Source organism: Oncorhynchus kisutch, linkage group LG23, assembly GCF_002021735.2.
Source record: "Oncorhynchus kisutch isolate 150728-3 linkage group LG23, Okis_V2, whole genome shotgun sequence".
NCBI lineage: Eukaryota > Metazoa > Chordata > Actinopteri > Salmoniformes > Salmonidae > Oncorhynchus > Oncorhynchus kisutch.
In genome coordinates, this window is record NC_034196.2 from 7,474,058 (window position 1) to 7,487,303 (window position 13,246).

A 13,246-nucleotide genomic window follows, 5' to 3' on the forward strand; every position below is an offset into this window, starting at 1 on the left:
AAGGAGCTGATTGTGAAGAGAAAGAGGAAAGAACACGCCTCCATCCACATCGACGGAGCTGTAGTGGAGCGGGTCGAGAGCTTCAAGTTCCTTGGCATCCACATCACTAAGGACTTAACATGGTCCATATACACAGTCGTGAAGAGGGCACAACCTCAAAGCATACAGAGGGTGTTGCGGACGGCCCAGTACATCACTGGGGCCAAGCTCCCTGCCATCCAGGACCTCTATATCAGGTGTTGCAAATGTTACCAGAGCATCAGTTCTTGGACTAACAGGGGTGAGGAGGGGGTGCGAGGGGGGTGCTGTGGATTTATTTAAGATACTCTTTGAAGAGGTAGGGTTTCAGATGTTTTCAGACAATGGGCAGGGACTCTGCTGTCCTAGCTTCAGGGGGAAGCTGATTCCACCATTGGGGTGCCAGGACAGAGAAGAGTTTGGACTGGGCAGAGCTGGACCTACCCTCCTGTCGACATCCAAGCTGAGATAACTGCCAGGCAGGAGAAAAGTAGTTGAGTGTCATCCGCATTGCAATGATAAGTGAGACCGTGTGAGGATGTGATAGACCATTGTAGTTCTAGTGAGGAGCAATGCATTTTGAAGACATCATGAATTAATCAAACAGGCCTGGTTGCCGGGTTGCCGCTCACACAGAGACAGAACCGACAGGGACACATGTATAACATAATGCGACCAGCAAAACAAATCACACTGTTTACACAACCTATGGTAGCCTGACACCACTATCACACCAGGGGAAAGGGGGTGCCAAGTCAGTTGCGCAATTGAATTCATTCAACCAAACTGTATCTTCCGCATTTAACCCAACCCCTCTGAATCAGAGAGGTGAGGGGGGCTTGCTCCTGTTTCTAGTTCCTGTTTTCTAGTTTTCCCAGTTTTGACCATTCTGCCTGCCCTCTGACCCTGCCTGCCGTTCTGTGTCACACCACACTGGATTTTTGACCTCTGCCTGCCCTGACCCTGAGACTGCCTGCCATTCTGTACCTCGAATTTGGGTCTTCTCTAAAACGTGACACAACTATTTCATTTCCAAAATGAAATGAACATACCAGCAATTAATTCCCATTGCAAATATATTTGATCACGTTCATCACACTAACCAGTGATCTAAAGTTTAAATTCAACAACATTACACAGTCATTATTTTCAAAGACCATTGTAAGTATTTCACCTCTATGGCCTATTTATTGCCTACCTCCCTACTCTTCTACATTTGCACACACTGTACATAGATCTTTCTTTCTTTTTTTCTATTGTATTATTGACCGTACGTTTGTTTATGTGTAACTCTGTGTTGTTATTTTTGTCGCACTGCTTTGCTTTATCTTGATCAGGTCACAGTTGTAAATGAGAATTTGTTCTCAACTGGCCTACCTGGTTAAATAAAAGTGAAAAAAGAAAGAAAGAATTAGCTTGCAAGCAAGCTGCAACAAAAAAAAACAGTGCCACTCACCAAACGGCGATAATTTGTTTGAAAGAAGTTTGAAAGTTAATCTTAAAAAGGGTGATATTAAAAAATGATCAACAACATCCACGTTGAAGTTAATAACAGCTGCGGAAGCCACCGTCACCATTGTCACACTACCACAACACAAGCTAGCTAACATTACAAGCATTAGCGTGGGAAAAGTACTGCTTGCACCACTGATTATTTGCTCTCGTGCTCTTACACGTGACTTATTTTGAATGGTTCCATCCATTGCAAGTCAAAATGTGATTGGTTCATTCCACTGTCACTGCACAATTCTGATTTAATATAATTAAATGGTAAAGGCCTTCTTTCCAGCTTCTGGAGGGCTAGCCAATGGCTGAGCTAGCTAGGTTTTTCTATCCAGAGACCACAAGAGAAGAAGAAAAAATTATTAGACATTAACCCTTCTCTTTCCAACACAAACTGAAGATTAAATCAAAATATCATTCAAATGATTGTAAAGAGGAAATAGAAATGTGAACTAAATGTTATTTAGAAAATATATATTTTTATATACAGTTTAAGTTTACATACACTTAGGTTGGAGCTATTAAAACTATTTTTTCAACCACTCCACAAATTTCATTAACAAACTATAATTATGGAAAGTTTGTGCATGATTACAAGTAATTTTTCCAACAATTGTTTACAGACAGATTATTTCACTTATAATTCACTGTATCACAATTCCAGTGGGTCAGAAGATAACATACACTAAGTGAAAATTCCCCAAAATAATGTAATGGCTTTAGAAGCTTCTGATTGGCTAATTGACATCATTTGTGTCAATTGGAGGTGTACCTGTGGATGTATTTTAAGGCCTACTGTCAAACTCAGTGCCTCTTTGCTTGACATCATGGGAAAATCAAAAGAAATCAGCCAAGACCTCCACAAGTCTGGTTCATCCTTGGGAACAATTTCCAAACCCCTGAAGATACCACGTTCATCTGTACAAACAATATTACGCAAGTATAAACACCATGGGACCATGCAGCCATTATACCGCTCAGGAAGGAGACGCGTTCTGTCTCCTAGAGATGAACGTACTTTGTTGCAAAAAGTGCAAATCAATCCCAGAACAACAGCAAAGGACCTTGTGAAGATGCTGGAGGAAACAGGTACAAAAGTATCTATATCCGCAGTAAAACAAGTCCTATATCGACAACCTGAAAGGCCGCTCAGCAAGGTAGAAGCCACTGCTCCAAAACCGCCGGTTTGCAACTGTACATAGGGACAAAGATCGTACTTTTTGGATAAATGTCGCATACTTTCAAGAATCTACAATCTAAAATATATTTTGATTTGTTTTACTATTTTTTGATTACTACATTATTCATTATGTGTAATTTCATATTTTTGATGAAGAAAAACCCTTGAATGAGTAGGTGTGTCCAATCCTTTGACTGGTACTGTATGTATAATTTATAAATCAAAAAATGGATTGTCCCTTTAAGTCTATCAAAAGTGTGCGAGTTTGAGCATCTGTCCATTAGGCCTATGGATTCTTTTTTTAATCGGCATGATTTAGATTGAGCAATAAAATCCTCACTTTTATTCCATAAGCTTTTATCTGCACTATGCAACTGTTGCAAGAGCACATTTTTCACTGGCTGTCCACTGGTTTCAAAAACAATGATCGATAGGCAGTTTAAACTTCTTGAATGCAACCATTATTGGGTTCAAATACACATTTAGACTTGTGAACAGCCATCCACAACAAACACAACCCTTAAGGCGCAAATAGCTAAATGAGAGAGCAGCTGTATGATTCACATCAATGCGCAATGTAGATATCAATAATACGTGATATCCGTATCGCAGTAGACTACACCACTACTGTCATCCTTACCTCCAAGCGTTTATTTAAATTGGATAATCTTTGGATGCCGACAGCAGTCGCACAATTGGAAGACATAGCTTGGACTGTTGCCTACAAAAGCCTATTCCTGCTCTTTTCCCGCGATCCATCAAACACATTTGGTGTGTCATCATATTGGTCTCTGACTTGTGGTCAGACTCGCTCAGGTCGAACAAACTTAAACTTGCGCCTTTTTTTAATGCTGATTTGAATGTAATTGAGAAAACAGAAAAGTGTCAAAGATATTATTTTGCAAACGTTCTTTCAGAATTTAAAAGTAATTCTCGAATTAATCTAGTTTTTCAAAAGTATCAGTGATCTGATTACAATATTTTTGCTGGTAATTTAACAGATAAAAGTGACCGTTTTTTTAAATCATTGCAAACAAGAGTTTCTATTGGACAAATTCAGGTATGTTTATCCCTGTTTTGTTCTGTTTGCTTCTGTTTAAGAAACATTTTTCAACAGGGCTTCCACCATTTTAATGTAGTCAACTGGATGGGACTTCCAAATTCATTGGCTGATCCCTCCTGGTGACCAGGTTAGAGTCATGTCCCACTGGGTCATCAGGAGGGATCAGCCAATCGTGAAGAAGAAAACGGATTACTTCTTATTGGAGATAGCATGGGCAGAACCATTGAGGCTATCACAGGCACTTTAATGGCACAGGTATAAAGATGAGTCCTCTATCTATCTCTATGGGAAAACGCTGTCATATCCAGGATGGAATGTCATGCACTCCAATCCTCCTGCCACCTGCACATAAATGGAAGGGACTTCATCACCCACTGGAGACAGAGCCTCACCCAAAGAGCTGTGCATGTCAGTGTGTGGTTAGACAGACAAATGGACAAATAGAATGCCATTCTAGTTCTGGTTACAACCTGAAGTTGTACTCTACAAACTTCTACACACAACGTATTATTATTTATTAGCTAAGTCTAGGCTGTATAAGCACATCAATATGATATTTACAGCATAACATTTGTCATTGTAATCTCAACACACTCATTGATTGTCGTTGTTAAATGTATCTACACTCAAGCTAGGCGATATTTGTGCAATGTCCACATGTAGCCTACACCTGTTGTAGAGATATTAGTAGTTCTGGGATTTGTCCCCCGGGAAAGATCTAACAGCGGACATAAGGAGAGATGAGACAAAACTAGCCAGTTATAGAATATTGTGTTGTAGCACAGCTGAGCTGAGTCAAGACCGGCATTCAAGACAACTCTTCAAGTCATGGCCGCTGAGCATTGATGAAAAACAAGACCAAATCAGGAAGTGCAGTCGCCCTTTAATATTATGACCAGAGAAACCTGGATTTGCCTTAGAAATACTTTTCAGAGAATATGTGTTGATTCGGAGTGTATTGCAGGTCCATCAATTATTTATTACAATTGGCAGACTTTACATACCATCACTACATTTGTATGTGCACAGAAATAAGGTAAGTTAGTATTTTTTTTACAAAGTCATAAGATACTGTACGTGGTATAGCAAAGTACAATCTTAGGTGAGTACATGGGGCGCAATATACAGTGGCTTGCGAAAGTATTCACCCCCTTGGCATTTTTTTATATTTTGTTACCTTACAACCTGGAATTAAAATTGATTTGTTGTATCATTTGATTTACACAACATGCCTACCACTTTGGAGATGCAAAATATGTTTTATTGTGAAACAAACAAGAAATAAGACCAAAAAAAATGAAAACTTGAGCGTGAATAGCTATTCACCCCTCCCCCCCAAAGTCAATACTTTGTAGAGCCACCTTTTGCAGCAATTACAGCTGCACGTCTCTTGGGGTATGTCTCTATAAGCTTGGCACATCTAGCCAGTGGGATTTTTGCCCATTCTTCAAGGCAAAACTGCTCCAGCTCCTTCAAGTTGGATGGGTTCTGCTGGTGTACAGCAGTCTTTAAGTCATATCAGAATCTCAATTGGATTGAGGTCTGGGCTTAAACTAGACCATTCCAAGACATTTCAATGTTTCCCTTTAAACCCCTCGAGTATTGCTTTAGCAGTATGCTTAGGGTCATTGTCCTGCTGGAAGGTGAACCTCCTCCCCAGTCTCAAATCTCTTGAAGACTGAAACAGGTTTCCCTCAAGAATTTACCTGTATGTAGCCATATCCATCATTCCTTCAGTTTCCCAGTCCCTGCTGATGAAAAACATCCCCACAGCATGATGCTGCCACCACCATGCTTCACTGTGGGGATGATCTTCTCAGGGTGATGAGAGGTGTTGAGTTTGCGCCACACATACCTTCTTCCATATGTTTGAGGAGTCTCCCACATGCCTTTTGGCGAACACCAAACGTGTTGGCTCATTCTTTTCTTAAGCAATGTATTTTTTCTGACAAATTCTTACATAAAGCCCAGTTCTGTGGAGTGTACGGCTTAAAGTGGTCCTATGGACAGATACTCCAATCTCCGCTGTGGAGCTTTGCAGTTCCTTCAGGGTCATCTTTGGTCTTTTTTTGCCTCTCTGATTAATGCCCTCCTTGCCTGGTCCGTGGGTTTTGTTGGGTGACACCCTCTTTGCAGGTTTGTTTTGGTGCCATATTCTTTCCATTTTTTAATAATGGATTTAATGGTGCACCGTGGGATGTTCAAAGTTTCAGATTTTTTTAAATAATCCAACCCTGATGTGTACTTCTCCACAACTTTGTCCCTGACCTGTTTGGAGAGCTCCTTGGTCTTCATGGTGCTGCTTACTTGGTGGTGCCCCTTGCAGACTCTGGGGCCTTTCAGAACAGGTGTATGTATACTGAGATCATGTGATAGATCATGTGACACTTAAATAAAGTCCACCTGTGTGCAATGTAACTAATTATGTGACTTCTGAAGGTAATTGATTGCACCAGGTCTTATTTAAGGGCTTCATAGCAAAGGGGGTGAATACATATGCATGCACCACTATTCCGTTGTACATTTTTTTGAATTTTTTGACACAAGTATTTTTTTTCGTTTCACCTCACCAATTTGGACTATTTTGTGTATGCCCATTACATGAAATCCAAATAAAAACCCATTTAAATTACAGGTTGTAATGCAATAGGCAAAATGCCAAGGGGGATGAATACTTTTGCAAGGCACTGTATCTCTGCAGATGAGCTGTCTATCTGATCACAATCACTGATACTGGTCCCCCTCCACCTTCTGGCTGTATATGGATAACTTGTAATTATGTTTCCATAAAAAAACATAAATTACTATCATATTTTTTGGAATCTATCAAATTACTATAGGCTGAAATAGGTGTTTTTGGCTGCGGTCAAAATGACCCAAAAGGACTCACTACACTAAGTCCACACAAAACAATAATTTAGATTTGTTAAGAACAAGTTGATTGACAGTCATGAAGAAAAAAAAAAGAATTGAATAAACCACATTTGGGCTAAGATCAAAATTATGCCTCTTGTGTCAAAATGACCCCAGTCTGTAGCTTGAGGGTTAAAACATATTTTAGGAGAGCACATCAGTAGCACAGCAAAGGGGTAGGAGTGTATGTGTATGCTTGCATGCACGGTGTGTGTGTGTGTGTGTGGTGTGTGGTGTTGTGTTGTGTTTGGTGCCACAGCACAGTAGTCACTAAGTAGGCTTCTTGATGCTCGATGCTAGCTGAGATAATTAAGGTTGAGGGCGGACAGCTCCCTCCAGTGCCTGTCGAGCATTGATCATGCTGGGGCCACAGACTGGGGCTTTTCATTTACACAGCAGGAACATAGGACATCTCACTGGGGAATTCTGGTGGGGTGCTGTCTTGGGATAGTGGTGGCACGTACAGAGGGGCATGTTTGTGTGTGTGTGTGTGTGTGTGTGTGTGTGTTGGGATGGGGCAGGCTACTCAGCTAGTGTTTGAGGCTGTCTCGCCACTATTTAAGCGCTGCTGGAGTTGTTCTGTGTTTTTATCTGAAGCTTTTAGCAGTCAGTCACACAGCAGTCCCCTATGCTTCCATGGATAGACTCTTTACATTCTATAGCGAAAAGAGGTTTGGTTTTGAAGTGACTTTTCCCCACCTTCTGTACAGTAGTATACCTTCTTCTACAGTAGTATACAGTGGGGATGGATGAAATCCTCTTTGAGATACCCTGTCTGTACTTTTGCCTGCCTTTTGTCCATTACTCTACTACCTGCCTGTGTCTGTCTGAGTGCCTAAATTCCTGAGTGTTCTTGTGCGTTTGAATAACTGAAGTGGCTGGTGAGCGAGCGACTATATATGTGTGTGTGTGTGTGTGTGTGTGTGTGTGTGTGTGTGTGTGTGTGTGTGTGTGTGTGTGTGTGTGGGAGGCTAAGCCGGATGTCTAGTATGAATTGAGAAGAATATGAAGCTCCTGATACATCTCATTGTTCTGCTGTTGAAGCTCAGGGTCCTGCTGTTGTGTCTCGCCCTCTGCATCTCTCTATCCCACTCATTCTCTCTCTCTCTCTCTCTCTCTCTCCTCCCACTGAAAGAGGGAGGAGTGATGCTGTGATGAGAAACTCCACCTAACTAGGACACTCACTGCATAATCAGAAAGAACAGCAAGCAGCAAAGTAAAAAAAATATAAAATATGCTTGCAGGGGGAGGCACAATTCAGTTTACTGAACGTGTAGCTGCAGGTAATGATCCTTATAGACTTTTCTTTATCTATGATGTGTTTATTTATTAATGCTTCACCTGAATAGCTTATAGACTGTAGAGGGGGTGCATCAGCGTTTAAACCTGACTCTACTCCTACATACTAGGCCCTAAAGCTATACAGTCACCACCGAATCAGCATCTTAGCTGCCTTTTATTTTTCTTCCTTTTTCTCTTGATTTTTCTACCCCTCTTTTGGTTTATTCACACTATGGAGCCAAGCTGAACCAAGGCTGTACTGTGCTGACTTACTTACTCATCCACCATAGTTGTTGGAACCAAGCAGGAAAGGACAATGGATGTGTTCATAAATTGCCTCCAGAGTGCGCTCTGGACTGTTCATAGACTCAGAGCATTGTCAGATTGTCTGTTCATAAATTCTGAGCTTTTCACTCTCAGAGCGGTCAGACCACACACTGGACGCTCTGGGTGAAGAGTAGGGTTGATCCTAGCATTCTGATCTCACAATGGCAGTCAAGCACCGACGCTAACTGGCTAAAGCTGGCTAGCTTGGTAGCTACATCCAGACATACAGTAAATGAGAGAAGACTTTACTCTGAACATTTGACTTACCTTAGCAGAGCTGGTTCGACTGTTTTCATGTTATCTAGAGGGCCAGTGACTTTAACTGTTTTACTGGCAAGAATTGAATTGAGTTTTTTTATGTTTACTGAAACCTGTCATAACAACCAGGTGTAGGTTGTTTGTACATGCATCAATTATTCTGAGCTCTGGGACTCTCAAACCAGAGCTCAGTAATATCGGAGTAGATTGCAAGAGTGAATTTATGAACGCACCCAATGTGAAAAGAAAATATCCAAGCCAGTATGGTACAGTTCAGGTTGACATGATAGTGAGAGGCGGGTATTTGTGACTTAATCATTCTGTCTCTTCTCTGCAGTGTGGAGCATGACTTCCGGCTGCAGGAGGGGGCAGTAACCCGCACGTGGCGGGTAGGAGACCCTCCAGAGGGCTCCCCCCTAGCCGCTGTGACCCCCCAGCCCACCACGCCACACCGCCAGGACTCACCCCTGCCGGTGACACCGGCACGCCCCCCTCACAGCGGCAAGAAGAGCCGGAAGAAGTGCTTTTGGTTCTTGTGAATTTTAAAAAGGGGAAGAGTAGGGAAGGACACCATGAATTAGGACACTCCTTCTAAAGACTGCGGAGGACTGAGTGGTAGTGTGTGGAGTGTGGGGCCAAGATATGTAAGGAGAGAGAAAGATAAAAACGGACGCTCAAAACAAGTGTTAGAAGAAGCAGCAAACGAGGGAAAATAAATGAAAAAAAGAAAAAAAGTGAGGTATAAAAGAGATATTAAAGAGGTATGACGGCAGTTAAAGGACCTGGAAGACCCCTAGTGTGGTGATGAATGGAATCTGTTTTGATCCTGACGTGTTTGAACTGTATAGAGTGGAGAGTGGAACATGCATGTGTTGGCGTAAGCGCCGAAATGCCTCTTCAGCACCTGAGGTCAGTTGTTCGTGTGGGGAGGGTTTGCACTGTAAAATGTGCTGAAGTCTTCTGAAAAACTTGACCTACCTGGTAGGGGCAATTATAGAAATGAAAGTGTAGAAGATGAAAAAGGTAAGGAGAAAAGAAAGGATAGGGAAGTGACTAAGTATAAAAGGCTAGGGAGTCAAAACGAGAGGAAAAGAATGAGTGTACAGAGAGAAGAGAGGAAGGATCCATCCTCATCACTAATGGACAAATGAGGGTCAGAACACCAGCTTTTATATCCAGAGATGCTACAGCCAATCAATTATTATGATGACCCTTATTTCAAACTTTTAATAGAATTGATCATTCAAAAACTACACACACAACGTCAGGCTGAGAAATGCACCACAAGAAAAAGTGAGGGTAAAAAAAAAGACTAAAGTGTACATAAAACAGAGTGATCTACTGCTTGAATTGCTATATTTCAGATACAGATTACTGGTCTATAAACTATTTTACCACAATTTGTTTGCTTTATGTCCTTTATGCTCTCATTGACTTTTAACAGGATGAACACAAGTATATAGCACCTATAGCACTAGTACTTACTTTATCGCAAGTCGCAATGGAAAAGTATGCGCTGGGTGGCATATATTATGAGTGAATAATCACTTCAACTTTAGTAAGACTGTGGTCGTGACACAATGGTGTTTCAACGAACAACTGTTCTGCATGCCAATACATCGATTGGGATGAAACGCCTGTTGACCTGAAGCGATGCAGGACCCGAAATACTTTTTTACCCCACTGTATATACACTGCTCAGAAAAATAAAGGAAACACTAAAATAACACATCCTAGATCTGAATGTATGAAATATTCTTATTAAAAACTTTTTTCATTACATAGTTGAATGTGCTGACAACAAAATCACACAAAAATGATCAATGGAAATCAAATGTATCAACCCATGGAGGTCTGGATTTGGAGTCACACTCAAAATTAAAGTGGAAAACCACACTACAGGCTGATCCAACTTTGATGTAATATCCTTGAAACAAGTCAAAATGAGGCTCAGTAGTGTGTGTGGTCTCCACGTGCCTGTATGACCAACCTACAACGCCTGGGCATGCTCCTGATGAGGTGGCAGATGGTCTCCTGAGGGATCTCCTCCCAGACCTGGACTAAAGCATCAACTCCTGGACAGTCTGTGGTGCAGCGTGGCGTTGGTGGATGGAGCGAGACATGATGTCCCAGATGTGCTCAATTGGATTCAGGTCTGGGGAACGGGTGGGCCAGTCCATAGCATCAATGCCTTCCTCTTGCAGGAACTGCTGACAGACTCCAGCCACATGAGGTCTAGCATTGTCTTGCATTAGGAGGAACCCAGGGCCAACTGCACCAGGATATGGTCTCACAAGGGGTCTGAGGATCTCATCTTGGTGCCTAATGGCAGTCAGGCTACCTCTGGCAAGCATATGGAGGGCTGTGCGGCCCCCCAAAGAAATGCCACCCCACACCATGACTGACCCACCGCCAAACCGGTCATGCTGGAGGATGTTGCAGGCAGCAGAACATTCTCCATGGCGTCTCCAGACTCTGTCACGTCTGTCACGTGCTCAGTGTGAACCTGCTTTCATCTGTGAAGAGCACAGGGCGCCAGAGGTGAATTTGCCAATCTTGGTGTTCTCTGGCAAATGCCAAACGTCCTGCACGGTGTTGGGCTGTAAGCACAACCCCCACCTGTGAACGTCGGGCCCTCATACCACCCTCATGGAGTCTGTTTCTGACCGTTTGAGCAGACACATGCACATTTGTGGCCTGCTGGAGGTCATTTTGCAGGGCTCTGGCAGTACTGCTCCTTGCACAGAGGCGGAGGTAGCGGTCCTGCGGCTGGGTTGTTGCCCTCCTACGGCCTCCTCCACGTCTCCTGATGTACTGGCCTGTCTCCTGGTAGCGCCTCCATGCTCTGGACACTACGCTGACAGACACAGCAAACCTTCTTGCCACAGCTCGCATTGATGTACCATCCTGGATGAGCTGCACTACCTGAGCCACTTGTATGGGTTGTAGACTCCGTCTCATGCTACCACTAGAGTGAAAGCACCGCCAGCTTTCAAAAGTGACCAAAACATCAGCCAGGAAGCATAGGATCTGAGAAGTGGTCTGTGGTCCCCACCTGCAGAACCACTCCTTTCTTGGGGGTGTCTTGCTAATTGCGTATAATTTCCCCCTGTTGTCTATTCCATTTGCACAACAGCATGTGACATTTATTGTCAATCAGTGTTGCTTCCTAAGTGGACAGTTTGATTTCACAGAAGTGTGATTGACTTGGAGTTACATTGTGTTGTTTAAGTGTTCCCTTTATTTTTTTGAGCAGTGTATATTGTGTCAAAAGTCTGCATAAATGTTTGACAACAACAGTCACTTTGTTTTCTTCAAAATTGTATGCAATTGATTGGGAAAGGGGGATACATAGTCAGTTGTCCAACTGAATGCCTTCAACTGAAATGTGTCTTCTGCGTTTAACCCAACCCCTCTGAATCGGCACCCGGGAAACAGTGGTTTAACTGCTTTGCTCAGAGGCAGAATGACAGATTTGTACCTTGTCAGCTCAGGGATTTGATCCAGCAACCTTTCAGTTACTGGCCCAATGCTCTAACCACTCGGCTACCTAGCCTTATTTTTTCTTGCAGTTTCCCAATACAGACAAGACAGGAAGGAGAACGGAGTGTTTCGTTTGGGAACAGATGTTGTGTGGCAGATGTTGCAGAGACAGAATTGATTTTTCAAGGATTCACAGACACAACCAAACAGCCTAACTGTTTCAGGCTGCCACTCTGAACAGGTTTCAAGCAACATGCCCTCGTGTGTTGATAGATAGGACACTTGGTTGAACATTTGGAGAGAAAGCACTGCCAAGTTCTTGCTGGTGAGCACCAGGACATGGATCCTCACACACACACAGAGTGACAAAGTCTCTCTCGCACACACACACACACACACATTCTGGGACATTGCATCACACAGCCTAATTCAGTTCAGTAGAGGCCCGAGGCTCACCAACTGAACCCTGTATCCTGTTGTGCTCCAATAAGGTATATAAGTGGAAGTGCTTTTGCTGTGCAAGTATCATAGTCCTAAAAAAATATAAACACACAAACACGCACAATCCCCCTCCCACACACACACACACAACCCCTCCAACATACACACCCCAAATGTATAGTGCTTCTCCCAGATGATATTACATGATCCCACCCCAGAGCAACACAGTTGTTTCTCACCCACACATCCAGAGGCCTTTCCCCATCTCCCTTCCTTGGCTCTGTGTGAGGAGTGTAGAGTTTGTCAGTCATTAATCCTGTACAGCAGTGAGCTGTAATCCTGATGACAGAGCAGGGATTACAGAACAGAGAAGAAGATCCGAGGTCCGCCTGGGAGGAAGGAACAAAAGGGAAAGAGAGGAAGACTGGCTCGGAATACATACAAATACACAGCCAGGTTGGACTGGGAAACGGTAAAGGTAACACATTTTGTCAGTGCTGCAGAACAGATAAGGGTGATTCACAAAAGCAGCTCCCCTCTCACATCAATTCGGCTCTGCTTTGTCGGTGTGAGTCTAAAGACAGATGTCAGAGTGTAGCGTTACAGTGGCTGAGAAGCAGTAGTGATGGGTTCAAATGGATGAACACGATGTCTGTTTCGAGACACTTCAAAGCGATGCCAGGGTCAAAGTTGGCCCACGCAACGCAATCCAATGCAATGCAGCTAATAGGCTTCACTGACAAATTCTTACCCGAGGCATCAACAAAAGTGCATGAAAT

At 42.9% G+C, this 13,246-nt stretch overlaps 1 protein-coding gene across 1 annotated transcript in view; it reads left to right on the top strand.

Moving 5' to 3' along the window:
* The window catches only part of LOC109868070 (proline-rich protein 36), a 57,742-nt gene extending 47,797 nt beyond the window's left edge, over positions 1-9,945 (top strand). The window contains exon 4 of the mRNA XM_020457483.2: positions 8,881-9,945. Within this exon, the coding sequence (XP_020313072.2) occupies positions 8,881-9,082 (202 nt within the window). The 3' untranslated portion in view covers positions 9,083-9,945. The remainder of the gene's footprint in view (positions 1-8,880) is intronic.
* The last annotated feature ends 3,301 nt before the right edge of the window (positions 9,946-13,246 follow it).